An 18,978-nucleotide genomic window follows, 5' to 3' on the forward strand; every position below is an offset into this window, starting at 1 on the left:
CAAAACATATGCATACACATGGTACATATATCCATGGAGAGAGGTAGAGATATCGAATCTCCTCTTTCTTCTTGTAACAGTTTTTAGAACATCTGTAAGCTCGCCTTTTGGGAGGGGGATAGGGCGGGGGGTTGGTGGGGCTTGCGCTTAACAATACATACATATATTTTCTGGGATTATACAATAGCGATAGCAATAATTGAATGCAACATTTTGTTCGGTTTTATCGTTTTATCGGTATATCGCATTCGTTTTTTTTTTTTTTTTGTGTTTTGGCGGGGGTGGGGGGCAAGCTTAACAACACATCATTTTAGTTTTGGTTTTTTAGGTTTTTAGTTTTTTAGTTTTTTAATTTTTTAGTTGGGTTTTTTAAGATTTAATTTAGCTTTGATCTTTGTGTTCCTCCGTTGGTTTTTATTACATAATGTCTTTTTGTTTAAAAACTAAATATCCGTCTGCGCGCCCAGGGTTCTTCTCCTTTGTCCTGTTTTTGTTCCAGTTTCTCTTCGGTATATCCGTGTCCGTATTTAATTCGTTGGTTATTCGGTTATAGTAGGATTATTCGGGGGTTGGGTGGGTTCGGGGCTGTGGGTTATGTAGTTGTATAAACAATAAGTGACAGCGACAGCTGTGCCTCAAAATAAATACATGGCTAGAGCTTTCCAAACGCTTAGCTTAACAAAAACAAAACTAATCTTCGATTTGCACTAGTTCTTGCCATTTATTATGGCGGTGGGAGTGGGAGTGGTAGTGGTGGTGGTGGTGGTGGCCGCCAGACCCGTCGCTTCCGGTGGACCATTCTTCAGTAGGGCAGGCGCCTTCCGCTTGGGCATAAAAGTCTGCGGGCAAAAAGAAAGTAACACGAAAATGAGCGAGATGGCAAATAGAAGTAAATGCGGAATTACCTTGATAGCCCCCAATACCATCAGATAGAACCAATAGAGCTGCGGCAAGAACAGTATGGCAATGCTGACCAGACATCCCCGTGGCAGGCCGCTCATGGCCGACCATAGGCTGGCCGCTTCAATGGCAAGACTGTAGCGCCACATCACGTACGGCCACATGCAGACGCGGCACACAAAGAAGGTGGCCAGCATGAGGAGACCGTTGGCAACGTACACACGCGACTCCTTTAGCCGCATCGTGCTCAGGATGCTCCTCAGCGATACAAACGGTGTGGAGAACTCCATCATGAACATGTAGCTATAGATGCAGTGGCCACCACCACGAATGTACTGCAAAGGAAGAGGAGGGCATTGAATTACGTGTACGACTGATCATCGAATGGGTACGCGTGTGCGTGTGCCTTACCGTGACCACCAGCAGACCAAAGGTGCCGATAAAGACGTGATGGATCATCATGACCGGATGCGTTAGCACATACTTGAGGAAGTCCCAGCGCCCGTCCTTGGGTATCTGCACACAGGCCCCGTCATAGTCACAGATCTCATGGGGGGTGCTGGGAGTGCTGCCATTGTTGTTGCCACCGGCACCAGTTCCACCAGCCTCCCTGCTCCTGCCATTGGTGGCCACACAGTGACCGCTCCTCACATGACCGTTCACCGTGGACATCGATGATCCCGATGAACCCTGTCCCTTGGTCAGGCGCAGCAGGTGCAGCTTGTCGGCTATCTTCTGGGTGTGCACCTTATACATGGCCCAGATGTCGTACATGAAGTATGCCGTCCCGAACCATCCGTAGGCCTCCATCAGGAAGTGCGAGGCATAAACGAATGATTTCGTGCATGTCGACTTGCAAACGATGAGGCCCACCAGAAAGGAGAACGAGGCCTGGATGGCCGAAACGGTTCTGAAAATAATAGAGATATATATTATCTCAACAATAGATAAAGATGCAATAGATAAAGATAGATACATTAATTAGTAGCGGGTATCTTGAGGTCAAAGCACGTATTCCGCGACTAAAGACAACATTCCGCGCTCTATCTCTATCCCTCTCGATCTCCTGCTTTCGAGACGACGGCGGCTGTACATGATTATTTGAGCCCTGCATGAACCATGCCACCGAATCAGCGTCTCAGCTTTCTCATAACATCATAACATTGAACGAAGCAGGTCTCGTAATTGTTACTGTTTCAGATCCGAAAATTTCGGGTTTTTTTTCGCGCTTTTTTCTATTAAGGATGCGATGTGGGTGGCAGCCACTTAGCCCGGGGATATCCTTTGCTTTGGTGGAGTTTTACGTCAAAAATGAGTTGAATTTAAATAAGGATTTAAAATAAAAAAAAAACCTTAGACTTTCGACCGAATTTAGTTATCGGAAATAGCTCAAAATTTTATGTACGACATCAGAAACAGAGAGCGCAGAGAGTCCGTCTATAGACAGAGGAAGCCGCACCGGCCGGTAGATGGAAGCAAGGAACTGCCCGCCGGAGGTCGATCCGTGCCCCGTGCGACAATTCCTCGCACGGCAGGCCGAGGTCCAGACCAGTCAGCGCCAGAATCTGAACCATTATCTGTCCGACTTCCCGCCGCCCCTAATGTCCGCCCAGAACACAACATCCGACTCGTCCCCGCCCGGAGGATCTCGGATCGGAGAGGGCTGCCAGTGCAGCAGGACAAGGTCGAGTTCGATTCTGGAGCAGCTAGTCCGCGCCGGCGGACGCAAGCAGGAGAAGCGCCTGCTGGTCCCGGACCTGGCCACCGACTGGTTCCGCAAGCAGAAGGTTTTCCTCGACCAGATCAGCCCTGAGGAGATGGCCCAGGCCCAGGCCCAGGGCCAGGACAGCCGCCGCTGCCCCCAAGATGCCGCAGAGGACCGGCTGCCAGAGAGCTGTTGCACCTGCCCGGTCAAGCAACGGATGCAATGCCATCTGAAGGCCAAGCTCGATTGCGAGTGCAGGAGCAGACGCAGGAGCAGAAGAGAGAATGCTCCAGCTAGAAGCGAACGGAAGGGCAAGAAAGTGGCCCCCAGTCAGTCTGTCACACGCTGCAAGCCAAATGTGGCAGGATGTGGGAAAGAGGGGAGCACGAAAAAGAGAAAGGCCAAGAGCAGGAGCAGGAGCAGGAGCAGGAGTAGAAGCAGGAGCAGGAGCATGGCCAAAGACAAAACCAAAAGCAGCAACACCATCAGTGGCAGTAAGGCGAGCATAAGCAAGAGCCTGGCCATAGACAGCAGCAATGGCAGCGAGAAACGCATGGGTGCTGGCGCCCAGAGTCCCAGTCGCCGGCGCATCGATCGGCGTAGGAGCTGCATATGCCTCCGGCGGAGTCCCTCGTGCCGTTGTCCCTGCCAGATGCAGTTCCAAGGCGACGGCCAGCCCATGTCCAGGGAGTGCCAGCTGGCGACGCGGCGCACAGAGCCGCTGATGCCGTGCCTGCGCAGGAAATACGAGCTGCAGCAGGCACCGCAGCGGCGACTCGAGCCGCAGCACTTTCGCCGCATCTCGCCGGAGTTCTTCGGGATACTCCAGAAGTACGAGCAGGCGATGACCGAGAGCTGCCCGCTCTACGGCATCTCCATACGGCACTGGGGCGAGACGGCCCCAGTCTGCACCTGCGACGATGATGGCAACCCAGCGAACAGGCAGTGCCTCGGCGATGAGTCGGTGCGCGCAGCGGGTGCCAAGCCGCCCCCTCCGGCCCTGCTCCCCAACGAATCGGATGCGAATATGGAAGAGGATCCGTTCTGCACCGACGCCACCTGTCCTTGCCGAAACAATGATCAGTCGGACCCCACAGCGGATAGGGACCAGTGCAAGGACCGAGCTGGCCCAGTCAAGTGCCAGGAACCGGAGCCCAGCCAACCGCAGCCGGAACCACAAAGGCAGCCTGTAGAGGAGCCGAAGAAGCCCGTGGAGCCGGCCACGAGGAAGCCCATATGTTGCCCGATTGAGTCCGAATACCCACGGCAGAAGAAACCGAAAAAGGAGCCAGAGAAGAAGAAAAGCGGCTTCAAATGCTGCCCCTGCTGGTCCAAGGATCCCCTCAAGGGAGATGGATCGACCACCGACGGTCCTGGATCGGGGAAAGAAAAGCCACCCAACGAGGAGAAGCCAAAAAAAGAGAAGAAAGAAAAGAAAGAGAAAAAAGAAAAAAAAAATGAACAGAAGCCGCCCAAAGAAAAGAAGGAGAAACCACCGAAGGAGAAGAAGGTAAAGAAATCCAAGAAGGACGTCGACGGGAGGCGCAATCCCTTTGCGCCGCCCTCCTTTTTGGGCGGATTCGCCTACCTCTGCAGACGCTGCATGCGGTCGGGCCGCCATCTGCTGTACAGCCACAACTCGAGCTACCAGCGCATCCGTCGCCAGAACCAGGACTTCCCCAACGGCTGTGGCCCCCCAACCGTGGCTCCACCCCCCGCTCCAGCACTCCGAGCAGTCCCAGCTTTATACCACATGGGGGGTGTGTGCCAGCATCAGCCCGATGTCTGGCGATTCGGGGACACGCCAGCGTCCACCCAAGAGGCAGACGACAGAGAGTCAGACACCGAATCAGCACCAGAGGCACAGCCCGAATGGGAGCCATCGGAGCAGGGAGGAGGCTCCCCTCATGGCGGCAGCAGTACCACCACCTTGAGACCCCACCCCAGCAGCGAGAGCTGCAGCCGAGCCCCACCGAATCCTCCCCACAGCTGTGGCACTGTCTGCACGACGAGACGCACTCAGGCGGGTGCCTGCAACCTCAAGGGTAGCCCTTCATCGGCCATTTGGACGCTGCAGAAGCGTAGCTCCAGGTCGGTAAAGCGGAGGTTTGTCAACGAGCGTTTCGGTAAGAGAAGGATGCCGGAGAGATCCGACAGAACTGGGAGAACGGAGAGAACAGCCCAGGTCAAGGATGCGGAGGAAGCCTCCTCCTCAAGGCTCAAGGACGATGAGGCATCGTCCTATGTGGAGGGTTTCTGCCTCAAGGTGAACAAGCATGGCACACGGGCCTGCTATCTGGCCAACGACTACATGCAGCTGATGAAGATGGTTGCCAAAAAGCGAGCCCGTTGCGATTGCCTCAAGACCAAGAAGACCACCTGCCGCCCCAAGCCAGAGCGAGAGCCCAGTCCCAGGGCAGCCCGAGGCCGACGAACGTCGCCCCCGGCGGCCCAGCGCAGCAGCCCGGCTGCCCCTCGCCAAGCCCCTTCGAGTACCGGAGCCCGTTCGCAGTCCGCCGCAATGGCCAAGAGTCCAAAGCAAAAACGAACCAAGCCTCCAGGTAACACAGCCACAGTCACAGATGGCGATGCTGACACTTACCAGCTCTCGGATGGGCCAAGCAGCTGTCAAGATCTGGCTGCGTGTAGTTGCAAGACCGAGAGAAAGAGAGGCACAACCTCCCTAGGAATCTGCCCTAGGAACCAAGCCGTCCAGAAGCGACCTGCCAGAGGCTCATCGAGTCCCAGTCCCAGTCCCAATCAGAGTCCCGTCCGATTGAACAGGAACGTTGAAAGAAGGTCTTCATCGCCGACACGGAGTGCCAAATCTTCGGCATCGAGCAGAGCCCGCGCCACGGAGAGACAGCGGCAGGAGACTGCCATATCGAGCAGCGACTTCGAAGAAGTCCCTCGCTCGGAGAAAATACCAGCGCACACGACCCGTGGCCGAAACCCCCCGAGCGGTGCATCGGATGGGCCGGAGGCCGCACTCCAATGCCACCAATCCAATTCGTATCCGAGTGAATTCGTGTTTACAAAATATTCCTATTCCAATCCTCGTACCGATGCCAGCCAAGATCCAACAGATCCCAGTCCCTGGCCGGAAGCGGCCCCAGAACAGGGTATTTCTGCCATAAGTTGGGGGGAGCAGGAAACCCAAAATTGTCCCGAGGAGTGCCCTATACGGCAGCAGCGGCAGCAGCAGAAGCAGTACCAGAAGCAGCAGCAGCAGCAGCAGTACCAGCAGCAGCAGTACCAGCAACAGCAGGAGCAGCAACAGCGGGAGCAGCAGCAGCAGCGGGAGCAACAGCAGCAGCGGCAGCATCAGCAGCAGCGGCAGCAGTACCAGCAGCAGCGACAGTGCCAGCAGCAGGAACAGCAGCAGCAGGAGCGTCAGCAGCAATGGCAACAGTACCAGCAGCAGCAGCAGCAGAAGCCTTCAGTTGCGACGCAGGATTCTCAGTTTGATGAGAATCAGGCTGAACGGTTCCAGGATAGAGAGCCAGTACAAGAGAGAGCTGCACAAAATTACGAAGAGGATCCACCCAGTGCCGAATGGATCGCACAGGAGAAGCAGCTTCAGCAGCAGCAGCACCAGCATCAGCCAGGACTGGTTGAATGCCGCTGTAACAAGGATGCCCCGTGCTGGAGAAATGTGAAGGAGAAGAGGCAGCCCCAGCCCTACCCACAGGCCCAGTTTCAGTCCCAGTCCCCGATTTACCCACAGAAGGGCGGCTATGATCAGGATGATGAGCACTCTCAGCGGACAACGACGCTCAACGAGGAGCGGCCCACAACGAGGAAGCAGCTGAAGTGCCTGTCGCGCTCTTGCAAACTTCGAGCACCGATCGGTGGGCCCCTGCGTTGGATTGCCAATGGATTCACCAGCTCCAAAAGGAGCTCCTGCACCGAGGGAGCGGCCACGGAGAGGGCAAGACCAGCACCAGCAGCAGCAGCAGCACCACAGTCGCCACAACCGGCAGACGTCAATCAGCAGAGGCCACGAGCACCCCCCCATCGACCACCCAGAGAAGTGGGCCGGCGCTACTACTCGGAAACGCAGCCAAAAATGTGTTACGATCAGGTGGCCAGGCTGGACGGCTTGAGCAGCTCTCGGTCGACCCACTCGCGATGCTCGATACGTGCCCTCCGCTCCAACACGGACACCATTCAGAGTCCCCTCACGCCGACACCGTCAGTAGCCAGTGTGGAGAAAGTGCCGGATAGATGGGGATTTCTGCAGTCCACGCAGCAGCAGATGCCGTCCCCGCAGCAGCAGATGCAGTCCCCGCAGCAGCAGATGCCGTCCCCGCAGCAGCAGATGCCGTCCCAGAGGCAGCCGGAGACCCCGATGCAGATGCAAATGCAGCCCAGGATGGAGGCCCAATATCCCAACCAGATGCCCAACGAAAAGAATCGCTATATGCCCCACGAGCACCGCATGGTGACTGTTGCAGGTCCTGGTCCTGGCTCTCTCATTGGCTGTGGCTTTTCCTCCAGCAAGAAAATACCCAAGCTGCTGAGCAGCCATCCGCTGGATCTGAAGCACTCGATCGTCCAACGGCGGGAGGCCAAGAGGCCCAAATGGATGTTCCACAATCACGCGCCGCTCACGCTGCGCACGGCCCGACCACGGGCAGATGCCTACTACGAGGAAAAGATGCGCCGGCGTTGCCTCAAGTTCATTTTGAACCTCGAGCAGGACAATCCGTCGTCATTCGCAGCACAGGGCCCGAGCCGGGCGGCGTTGGACCCAGCGGCAGCTCCTGCAGAGCAGGCGACCTGGTATTCCGCCGAGGAGCAATCGGAGGCGCAGGCGCACGAGCAGGAGCACTATCCGTCCGAGGAGCAGCAACACGAAGAGGAACTGCAACAGGAAGAGGTACAGGAACAGGAACAGGAGCCAGTAAACGGCTTACCCGAGGACCAGGAGTGGTATGCAGAACCTGGCTATGAAGTCGATGCGGGTCCAAAATGGAGCCACACGCGTCGCTCGATCTCCGGCAGTGGGATACGTCCTGCAAATAACGCTGGAGTGTGGGTCGAGCATCCGCCAAATCAATGGCAGTACCCCGAGTCGCATCGGTATGAGGACCGTCCTCAGCAGAGCCCCACATATGATCCCTACTATCGTGCTGACACGGACAACTGGCCGCCACAAGTTCAAGGACATAATTGGGAGTCACCTTCCTACCGCCCGATACAGCAGTCGCAGTCGCAGCCGCAGTCGCAGCCGCAGCCACAGCCTCCACTCCACAGGAATTATCAGGAGCCACAGTCTCAGCGACAGCCCCCGTGCCAGAGCCAGCCACAGCCACAGCCTGAGCGCCAGCCACGTCCTGAGCGGAGTTCACACTCTGAGCGCCAGTCACAGCGCAAGGACCAGAGGCATCCTGAGAGGCAGCCAAAGTCTGAACGCCAGTCACAGCCTGAACGACAGTCACAGCCTGAGCGCCAGTCCCAGGCTCAGCGTCAGCCCCATCCCCAGCCCCAGCCCCATCCCCAGGCGCAGTCGCAGCATCATCATCCTCAGCCGCATTCTCAGCCGCATCTCCAGCGACAGGCCCAACCCCAACCCGACAATAATCCCAAGCGGCATTGGCGGCTACCGAGATCAGTGTCGGAGACCATACCCTTCTATGATGAGGTAGAAGTGAAGGACTATGCCACGGAAGTGGAGCAGCAGCCACAGAATTGGCAGACGAATGCACCACCGCCGGCGTGCATGCAACCAATGTATCACAGGAGCGTGGCACGTTCTTCTGCTTCCTCTGGCAGGGCGGCTGCACATCGTAGTCCCCGTCGATCCTCCAGACACCAGGCAGCACATCGGCAGGGTGGGGGTACGGCCGGTGCCATAACCGCAGCCGCACTGGGACTGAGGGGTTTGGTCCAAGCCTTGGGCGGACCCAGATACGCGAGGAAACCCTCGCCCGGTTCTGGCGTGTCTCCAGAGGGAGAGGCTACGACCATATCTTCGATTGAGGCGGGCTTTCATCGTCTAGTACCCATGAATTACTCAAAGGAGCAGCTTCCCTTCACGGTGGATCCAGCAACAGAGCATCGCGAGGCGGCAGCACCAACAGCGGCAAATTCAGCCCGCAGCTATGGCCTTGTGTCGGGCCGGGAGCAGCGAACCAGGACATACCCCGTGCAGGAACGACCTTCGGCCCTTCCGGCCCGTTCCAGCCGTTTCAATAGCTACTCGAAGCCTCCACCGTCCATGGACAACGAGCGGAGCACCCTGTCCCTATTCGCTGTGCCCACATCCAGCAGCAATCTGGCGTGGCGATCCGAGGCGACAGCCGCCAGACCGATAACGAAATCGAGAATGCCAGGCGGTCAAGAGGAGCAACGCATGCCGCCTCCAGTCTCGGTTCTCTCCGATCTGGACTTTCACACACATTCCACCTCACACAACAGCAGCCTCTCCACATCGGGAGCCTATCAGGCACCGTCCCCGTCCAGGGCTCAGTCCGAGGCCGGAACCGCACCGCTGGCCGTATTCCTTGACAACTTTCGAGCCAGAAATGTACTGGTTCTGCCCGCCAAGTCCTGCCCTTCGTCCGAGATACCGGCCCGCGGAAGCGGAAGCGGAAGCGGAAGGGAGAAGACGCAGGCGAAGGATGAACATGGACCCACCCAAGGACGTCGCTGGTTTCCAGCTACACCGCTGGTCATTCCGCCCACCTACAATGCCCTGCTCGAGGAGCAGATACTTCAGGAATATCTGCCCACGCCCAAAAGCAGGCGCTCCAGGTCTTGAATGACCCACGATCCCACAGCAATCATTACTCCGAGAATCCATAGCCATAGCCATAGCCACAGCCGCAGCCACATCCACAGAGTACCTCATGTACAGCCTGAATCTGGATCTGGATCTCAGCTAAAACTCCACAATGCTCGTTTCAAATAAAAAACAAATAAATAGCGGCTGTTTCCTTCAAACAAAAGATATCGCTTTTATTTCTGGGGCAGCATATAGATTTGCAGATGACCAATTGTCTTTCTCAGTTTGTGAATGGAAATACACTGGCTATACGAAGTGATTGTCGAATTTATATGCACAAGCACATCAGATTATTCCCTGTGTCATGTCACTGTCTGACTGACTACGACTACGACATTGTCCTGACTGTCCTGAGCTTCTGCTGTTTGCGTACTTTCTTCGTAGGTGCCTCTTGGCGCTTTGCCTCGGGTTGAGGACGCGGGTATTGAGGATCTTCAGCACCCACAAGAGGTACCCACAAGAGGCACCCACAAGAGCACCGGGTTCGAAACAACAGGCGCATCATCTTGTGCGCCTGTTATCCAGGTCCAGCGGATCGCAACTGTCGTTGATGGTCGTACGGGGCCTTCAAGCCCTCCAGCGCGGCGCTGTTTCTATAGCACGAATTTATTGGGTTCACGGCCTGGGCTTTCAACTCCACGAGAAACAAGGGACCAACTCAGGTTAAATGTGAATCAAAGTCAAAGGCATGCTCAGTTTCGTTCACATCCCATACGATCTCCCAATCGTATCTCCCACTGCTGAGAGGAGAGTCTTCCAAAAATCCTCTTCATAATCGTTGTTCCCCTCAAGAGTGATTCACTTTCACTGTCCTGTTCTTCAGGGTTCCAGCTGAGCGAAATTCCCATACGAGACACGAGCGAATCGGATTGTATCGATGTATCGGAATGATATCGATATCGAAAATGTACAAAAGTGCTCAAATCTGCGTGAAGCTCCTTGCGTTTTAAAAAGGGTACGGTTACTAAAAAATCTCCATCAGAATACTGTAAAATGCTGGTTGTGCCCCATTAGCTGCAATTATCTGCATAGAGATCAACCATTTGTCTATTACATTCAATAAAAATCGAGTGGATGCAAAAGCGAATTGGAAAAGATAGAACGATACGGTCGGGAACAGCTGTTCGAGCAGCTGCAGTGCATTCCGTAAAGGCCACGCCCCCCAGAGCGTCTCTGGAGGACCTGCCGCAGAGTATGTCTGCCTCCCCTGCTGTTCTCTGACGAGACTTGGGGAGAGAGGCTGAAGTGGTCCTTGGCAGGAGCTTTAAGATGCTACTGGAAATGGAACTTGTCCGGAAAAGAGTCGCCTCCATTGACGATTGCCGTTTCCATTTGAAAACAGAATCTTTTCGAATTTCTAGTAGGCCGATATTTGGCTATCATGCCACCCCGTAGGCGGAACAAAGGGCACATCACATTGTTATTACTACGCTTCTCCTCTACAAATCAGTATGTTAGAGCATTCGATAAAAAATTCTCAAAATTAAAAGCGCTTTTATCCGTTTAAGAAACATTAAAATTACGTGCAAAAAATAAGTAAATAATTGAAAAACATTTAGTAAATCGTTCTTTAACTTTTCTGAGATGTCGAAGACCACGGAGACCAGGGGACGCAACGGGAAATTCTTCCAGTTCGTGTGCCCCCCCGTTCGGCAGGGGTCGTGTCCTCCAGTGGCCGCCAGGCTTCCCCCCTTCGAGGCGCTCAGCGGGGAGAGGAAGCGACAGACGAACCTGGAAAGAAGGGCAAGAAGGCCAGTGGCCGGAGGAAGAGGAGGAGCTGGCATTCGCAGAAATGGGTCTACAGGCGGCGTAGGTGGAGCAGCAGCACCCCTCCCAGCCGCACGTCATGGAGGAGGAGGAGGAGGAGGAGGCGGTGTTCCACTTCGGCGCCCTAGTCCTAGTCCTGCTCGTGCTCCTGCTCCACCCCCACGGCGTAGAAAGCTCCAACATCTGACGCCACGACTGCCCCGTTTGGCGGACACCGCAGTGGTCGAATGGATCATGAGTCCATGCCAGAACTTTGAGCAGGACAGCGACTCGGCCTCGGAAGAGGACGATCCCCAGCCGACCGGCAGTCGAGCGCCCAAGGAGTGTCGAGGGTCTGCCGTTGGTTCTCGACGACAGATCGAATCGCACACCTACTTCGTCCCCAGCCAGCGGATCATGCAGGTCGCGGAGCTCAAGAAGGCCCAGGTATGGCCATTGCTGGCGAAGAAGGAGCGCCTCGAGCAGCGGACCATCGCCAAGCAAGCGGACAACCCTTTGTTGGATCCGGAATCAGTCGCCAAGTCTTTAACCGATTCGGATCCGGATCCGCTGGTCGGGGCTTCAACCGATGCGAAATCGGAGCTGGAAACGCAACCCGAATCCGAGTCCGAACCCGAACCCGGACCAGAGCCGGCCGCTGTCCGTGATGCCGCCGCAGCAGCGCCAACGGCTGGCAGCCAGAGCCAGAGCCAGAGTCACGACAGTTGGTACATCGTCAGTAGCACCAGTAGCATCAGCAGCGCCAGCAGTACCAGCCAGCTCCGACAATCATCAGCGGCGGCCAGGCCGTGGTCCAGGACAGGCCTCGTGGCGGGCAACTCTAAGGCCCTCAAGCTGACATCGACGGTGATCAAGATTATTCCCAATGCCACGACTGAGTCCCCGGTGCAGGCCCCGAGGGTTGCAGCTGCCTCCTGCGCTGCTGCCGCCATCCCCACCTCGGAAATGCAGACGAAGAGCCGACCAATGAGGCAACAGCAGCCTCAAGCCGCCTCCAAGAAGCAAACGACAGCCAGGACTGACGCTCAACCATTAGAGGAGCCAACAAATGTGCTGCTAATGGCTTCGGCACCACACAAGCCAACAGTGGAGAGCCAGTCGAGAAGTTGTCCCTCAAAGACCCCACAAGCAAAGCCTCGGCCTAGGTCTCCGGTGATCCGGACCCGGATCCAGAACCAGAACCCACCCAGCACGACGCCCTTCTCCATGGCCCTGACTACAGCAATATCTGCTAGGCCTCAACCTCAGCCTCAGCTTCAACATACTCCACCATCAGCACCTGCTCCTCCTCCGATCACGTCCAAAATTGTCCGCATGAACCAGCACAAGGTGCCGCGCACCGCCGAGGACGGAATCGACATGAGCTACCAGTATTTTGTGTCCATTCCGCTGAAGCGCGGCAAGAAAGCCCAGACCGTGCGCTATCTTTACCGGCCGATGGTGAAGAGCCTGAATCCGACCGTTCGGCGCTCCAGCCTCAAGCGTAATAAGAAGAAGAAGGGCCAGCAGGCCGCGGACAAGTCCGAAGAGGAAGAGGGGCCACAAGTGATCCTAGTGGAGCCTGTGGCAGAGCCAGAGGTAAAGGAGGTGAACGAGTTCAAGGCGCCGGCCCTCAAAGTGGACCGTAAGTACATGCCGATGCTGAAGATGCTCTCCCAGATACCTTATCCGTCGGAGACCGACCCGAAGCCGACACCGAAGTCCAAGTCCAAGGCATCGCGGCACGAGGAGTCAGAGGCAGATGAAAATCCTCAACTGACAAAAGGAGAGTCACAAGGAGATCATCAAGTGACAAAGGCAGATCATCAAGATCGTCAAGTGCCGAATCCTGAGACATCGACAGCTCTGGAGGCTGGAGGCGATTCCAGTCCCAAGAAGCGCAGCACGCCGATCCGACGTTTTCGGCCTATCCGTAAGGTACTGGTCGACTTTAAGCCCGAAGCAACGCGTTTGGATCCGATTGCCGGTACCCAGATCTCCTATCACGCTCCTCTCCGCTTAATGCGGCGCTTGAAGGGGGGAGAAGCGGCCAAACGAAGCGCTACTCCGGACCATTCCCAGCAGGTGATCAAAAAGCCTATGGACACCGTAGAGAAAATGCAAAAATCCGTCAGCTTTCAATTGTCCGATGCCAAGAGCAGCAGCAGCATCAGCATCAGACTGACGGACAGCACGGAACCTCTCAACAGCTTCAAGATCAATGAGCCGAAGCCGGAGCCAGAGCCAGCCTCAGTGCTGGTTCCAGTCCCAGTTCCAGTCCGTGACCAACGCAAGGTCAAGAAGAAGGTGGTCCGGAAGAACAATACGAGTACGAACACGAACAAGAACAAGAACAGGAAAAAGAAGGCCTCCAAATAAAGGGCCTCCTCAACAGCATCCTTCAACGGTGATGGCGGTGCCAGTCAGGTTTCGCATTCGGTTTGTCCTTGAGATTAAACGAGGCTTTCCAACGATTAAATAGTTCAATTCTGGCCAAACTTGGAGTTTCCTTCTGCTTTGTTTTTGTTTGGGTTTTGTAGCTTTCAACCCAATATGACGATGACCTCACGCCTCCATGGGCGCAGCACCTGCAAAGGTCAGGGTTCGGGACTCTTGGGTTTCATTACATTAAGTTTTCGCCCCCAGGAGCGCCAGCTGAATGATTGTCTGTCATTAGCGTTTGTTTGGGTGCGATGGGGCGGGGGATTGGGGTTGGAGTGGACTTCGGGGAAAACAATTTCCCCAAATGAAAGCACTTTTAAAGCTCCACCCCAAGAACCTCGGATTGAAATCATTTAGAAGCGCATTTGAACTTCCAGAATAACAGAATTTGCGGATTTCTATTTCAAAATACCACAGCCCAATGATTCCAATCACACGAAACTGGCAAACAGTTGGTTTTTGTAGATCCAGACCCCAATCATAATTAAATTTCAATGAATCTTTTTTGCAGCTGTAAAGCTTTGCTTTTTTTCTTCTGGAATACTTGAACTTAATAGATAATCATCTATTCGTTTTCGCTTTCTGGAGTATTACTCTTTGTTTCGGTTTCATATTGCCGCTTGTGCTCGGAGTCCCCTCCGTGTCTGTCCGCCTCTGAGCGCGGGCTCTACACCAGAACAAATACACGTACATAGAGCTCGATACACGACATCTCAACAGGTTCAAAGTGGCTTTTTGTAGTAGCTAATTAGACCCACAACTGGTCCCCTTTTTGCTCAATAAAAATGTACAGTGCGTCTCAAAAGTGCATCAAGTATCACAATATCTGCTCGTCATGATGATGCATCGAAAAGAATGAGATAGATTACGCTTAATAGAGTAATTTATTGAATCGTCTAGTATTTGTCTACGGCCCCTCGACACAGAGATTACCAAGTAGACTTTGAACTAAAGGATGTATTTCATGGGAATAGGATTAGATTGGGAATGATATCCTATAGAAATGATCGATCTTTTCAATGATCAATAAAATGTCCAGGGGTTAGAGTGCACATAGTATAATAAATAGTACCCAAAATAAAGAAGAGATTTTAATTTTACAAATTATCATAGATAATACGATTTTGGAACTAATTTGATTGCACTCAAAATATAATTATAATCGTGATTGGTATAATGATTAATAATGAATCGCACTGTAACGCGCTCATGTACACATTGTATACTCAATTAGACGTGATTCCGCCTCGTAAATACCGTGCCAAGTGCCCATTGAACCTTGACGTTCGCCGGCCTGCCTCACCCCTTCCCCCTTCCCCCTTCCCCCTTCACCCAACCTACTACAATACCCACTCAAACAAGCCCTCGAAGCTCGAAGCTCGGACTCGAACTCGAACAGAAACCGTAGAAAATAGAACTGAAGCCTCCGCGCCGCATTTCATCGTATCGAATGGAGACATTAGTTCCAATTAGAATCCCCAGCCGTTCTAGCTAATGAATGGTCCCACAGGTGACAATGTGTGTGGTCCGGGCGTGCCTTTTACTACCTTCGATATAAAGAGACATACATACACTTATACTGGGTATGCACAGCAGTGTACTGTACCGTATAGTATATTATAGGTGTCTGTGTGCATGTCTATGCCGTTTTGGGACTCACAAATTCACGACAATCAAGGGCAATTGGAACTGTGTATGATTTTGATATTGGTTAGTGGGTCGGGCCCGAAAATCGAGTACAGTCAGTCCCAATGGAAATAAAATCCAACAACAGCCGGGGATCTAATTAAGATTTATGATGAATGTCAAGGCGACATTCGGGAAGTGGAGAAACGGCAGAGGGAAAGGAAAATTTGAGGCACAATGGCACTTAAAAGCCCTCTCCAAGCTGTTCTACGCCGTTATATACCCGACTTTGATTATGCCGAGTGGCGAGTGGCATGAGCGGTGGGGTACGGCGAGTGCCGAGTGGATTGTGTGACGAGTGGGGGGTTTGGCGAGTGGCCAGTAGCGGGTGGCCGAGTGCCGAGGCCACTTTCTCGTAAGCATCTAAAGACAACGTGACGCTTATCTACCCACACACTAACACACCCACACCCGCACACACGCTCACTCACACAAACACCTTAATCGATTCCGATAAGCGAGACACACACACACACACATATGCAGATTGATGGGGTTCGTTCCATAGAGAGACAGACAGAAAGACGAGCGGGAGGGACAGCAGGCAGCAACAGAGGAGAGCAGAGCAGAGCAGAGATAGACAGGGCCAGGGCTTTACTGATTGTCTTATCAGGACGGATGTGAATTGGGGCTGTTAGAACTAGAACAGTGACCCGTAATAGGCTCAGAATATCAACAACTGATTTCGAATTAAAGGTATTTTTTGAAGAAACCGCAAGTCAAAATAGAACATTTTAAAATTTTGTTTTTCAGGTAAGAAAATGTAAATGTTTATAAAATTTTGTTTTCCTAAATCTGGAAATTCGCTCACCGTTCATTCCAAAATAATTTAATTTTGCTTTCCTTGGATTTGTTTTGCTTAATAAAAATTACACAAATAACAATATACACTGTAACTTTTAATGGCTATGTACTTTTATAATAGGCTGGAGACCAAAAGAATTGATAAATTTTAAGAAAAATAAATATAAAATTCTGAAATGTATAAATACTATTTCCACCGATTATTCCAATGGAAACTACCGACAATAAGTGAAAATAATTTGTTAAAAAAAAATATCCATTTTACAATCAACTATTTACCTGCTTTAGAAGCTTATCAGCACATATGCATGAATCATATTACAAGCAAAAATAGACAAAAAAGAACTGGGACCACGATAGTAAATGAGTCATTCAGTCGTTATAGGACTGATGATGAGTTCTTCAGTGGTTCCCTTAAAATTCTGAAAAACTTGAGAAAGATCTACAAATTCACGTATGATTTGCCGAATGGTTGGGTATTATCTCGTTGTGGATGATTGAACAAATTTTAGCTGTACACAGAGATCGGGTTGTATAACACCACCCGGTCCGTTCCGTTCCGTTCCTCCCCGTTCCAGTCCGGTCTGGTCCCGTCCGCTCCTCCTATCATCAGATCATGTAATCGCTATTCAGCCAGAGATCTCTCTGGGTAGAGAGCATAGAAATGAGAGAGTGAAGGCATAGCAATAGGGGGAACCGCAATTTAGGCGCGTTAAACAGTTCTACACACAGTTTAATTAACACTCAGAGCCGGGGGAATGCATTGGATGGGGACATAAGAGACATTTCGAGTGAAGACTACTCCAAAAGTGAAATCGTTTTGAATGTTACATTGTGACAGATATGCCGGGTAACCCGATGACACATTTCGGCTAAGAACCGTTTCGCTACCCGCACAAATAATGATTTCATTCCGAGAGACATGTTTGCCTTGAAGCCAGAACCCGTTTTTGAATGCACCGAACACCCCCTGCTTCAGCCCCAGCCCCAGCCCCATCGCCATAGCCATCCCTCTCCCCCTTTTCAGAACAGAGAGGCGCACGTCTCCCAGCCTCCCAGCCACCCAGAGACCTTGACCCGGATGAAAGAGAGATGCGATGCAACGCCATACCGATGATGAAATGAATTCGAGAGAAAAGCCTAAGAAATTCCCGAACCGAAAAATTTCCGCAGGCAATGTCAGGGCCAAATGCGCGTCCAGCTGGATATATATACATATATGTACACGAACAGGAGGAATATATCTATATATATGTATATCTAAATATATATACCAAAATGATGATGCGTGTGCGTGTGAATGCGTGGGTGTGGACTGCACTCGACGCGAGAAAATCAATAGAGATATGCATCGAGAGATGCCGCTCGCCCACAAACACACAGACACACACACGCACACACTCACGCGCGAACTTTGATACGGGGACACATGGACACGCACCCACATCATGCAGCGGGGGCGGCACACCCTCATGGCAACAAGACCAAGGACGGAGAGACCCTTATGGTTAGGGATAAAACACGCACACACACTCACTTGTTGGTAATTTCCAGGACATCGGACATCATGAGGCGATACTTGCGTCGAAACTCCTGACCGCGCCGCGTCTCCAGCAGATATTTATTGCAGAAATCCGTCAGCGAAATAAAGTAGATGAATCCCAGGGACGTCAGAAAGAGTCCCCGCTGCAGTGTGATTCTGTCGGTGGTGTTCGGTATCTGCCAGAGGCTGCCGCAGGCCAGTCCCATCGACCCAATGGAGAAGGCCAGCGAGAAATAGCAACCGCGACGCGGCCTAGCCGGTGCTTTTGCATCGGTCCCATCATCCTGGCTGCAGGCGGATGCTGCTGTTGCACTTCCAATGCCATGCCCTTTCACATGCTCTGGCTCACCCGAGGGCACCGACGGGGTTGACGGCGACTGGCCGTTGCGTCTTAGATGCATCTTCCTCCTGGGGGGGTGGGCGTTTGGCGAAGAATACTTTTATTATGGCGCCTCTGCTTATGTCCGATCCGGATAGGGAGATCGATACGGGGGGCTGGCTGGCTCACAACCTGTTGCCTGGACGGTGGCTGGGCTGACTGCGGCGTGCTGGCTGATCGGGGCGGACTAGGCGTGACACGGTTGCATTGCGGCAAAAAAAAAACAACAATTGTAAGCTATACATATGTGCATATATGTGTCGGGTGTCTTTTTAACTGTGGTGTTCTGCCGAGCCACCAACGTGCAGCTGCCGCGATGCCAGATGCAAATTTTTGCAAAAGTACTGTGTATCAATATATTTTTGTGAGAATATATCAACTAGCAACGGACTTTTCTGAATTCAGAAAAAAATTCGACACTCTGTTGTTATTTCATTATTCGCGATTGACCATTTTGTGCGGACTTATCGATAAAATATACCGTCCGACCCTCAGAAATATACCAGAACATACCGTCTCATTTTCAAAATATACCGTGAATATACTGACGAATTCAAGTTCTATTATACATATTCCCCGTTTTTAAAATTCCATTGAATATTACTAGCTAGATAGAACCCTCAGCCTTGCCCACATAATTTTATCCAATTAATGAGTTTATTTTCTACTTGACTGGTTTGTTTAAAATTCTCTTCCATATTGGGTTGTTTATAAAATAAAGGTTTAAACAGATAGGTCAACAATAATTTTCGCTAAATTTATGTCCTTACATGGTAACTACACGCTATCTACACATTTGCTACATATTAACAACATTTGTATGTAATTACCTACAGCGCCAGCTAATGGGGAAAAAACTACAAATGTACTATCAAAAAGAAAACATATCGATATATGTACTATCAATATATCAACATCCCTAAGATAAATAAATGGTCACCAAATTTGAGCTGGAGAAACATCGTTTCATCGATGCTATTCAA

General features: G+C 52.3%; 3 protein-coding genes across 3 annotated transcripts; 2 read left to right on the forward strand and 1 right to left on the reverse strand.

Moving 5' to 3' along the window:
* Positions 1–251: 251 nt before the first annotated feature.
* On the reverse strand, positions 252–18,449 carry LOC108159759 (ceramide synthase). The gene is made up of 4 exons (XM_017293320.2): positions 17,611–18,449; positions 1,312–1,810; positions 906–1,235; positions 252–839 (listed from the first exon to the last, which is right to left on the reverse strand). The coding sequence occupies exons 1-4, from the start codon at positions 18,015–18,017 to the stop codon at positions 708–710; spliced, it is 1,368 nt and encodes a 455-aa protein (XP_017148809.1). The 5' UTR covers positions 18,018–18,449; the 3' UTR covers positions 252–707.
* Positions 2,215–9,558, forward strand: LOC108152276. The gene is made up of 2 exons (XM_033387781.1): positions 2,215–5,864; positions 5,970–9,558. The coding sequence occupies exons 1-2, from the start codon at positions 2,370–2,372 to the stop codon at positions 9,369–9,371; spliced, it is 6,897 nt and encodes a 2,298-aa protein (XP_033243672.1). The 5' UTR covers positions 2,215–2,369; the 3' UTR covers positions 9,372–9,558.
* On the forward strand, positions 10,802–13,639 carry LOC108159755 (proline-rich protein 36). Its single transcript, XM_017293306.2, has one exon. It carries the CDS (start codon positions 10,980–10,982, stop codon positions 13,518–13,520), a length of 2,541 nt encoding a protein of 846 aa, XP_017148795.1. The 5' UTR covers positions 10,802–10,979; the 3' UTR covers positions 13,521–13,639.
* Positions 18,450–18,978: the final 529 nt, after the last annotated feature.

This window comes from Drosophila miranda, chromosome XL (genome assembly GCF_003369915.1).
Source record: "Drosophila miranda strain MSH22 chromosome XL, D.miranda_PacBio2.1, whole genome shotgun sequence".
Classification (NCBI taxonomy): domain Eukaryota; kingdom Metazoa; phylum Arthropoda; class Insecta; order Diptera; family Drosophilidae; genus Drosophila; species Drosophila miranda.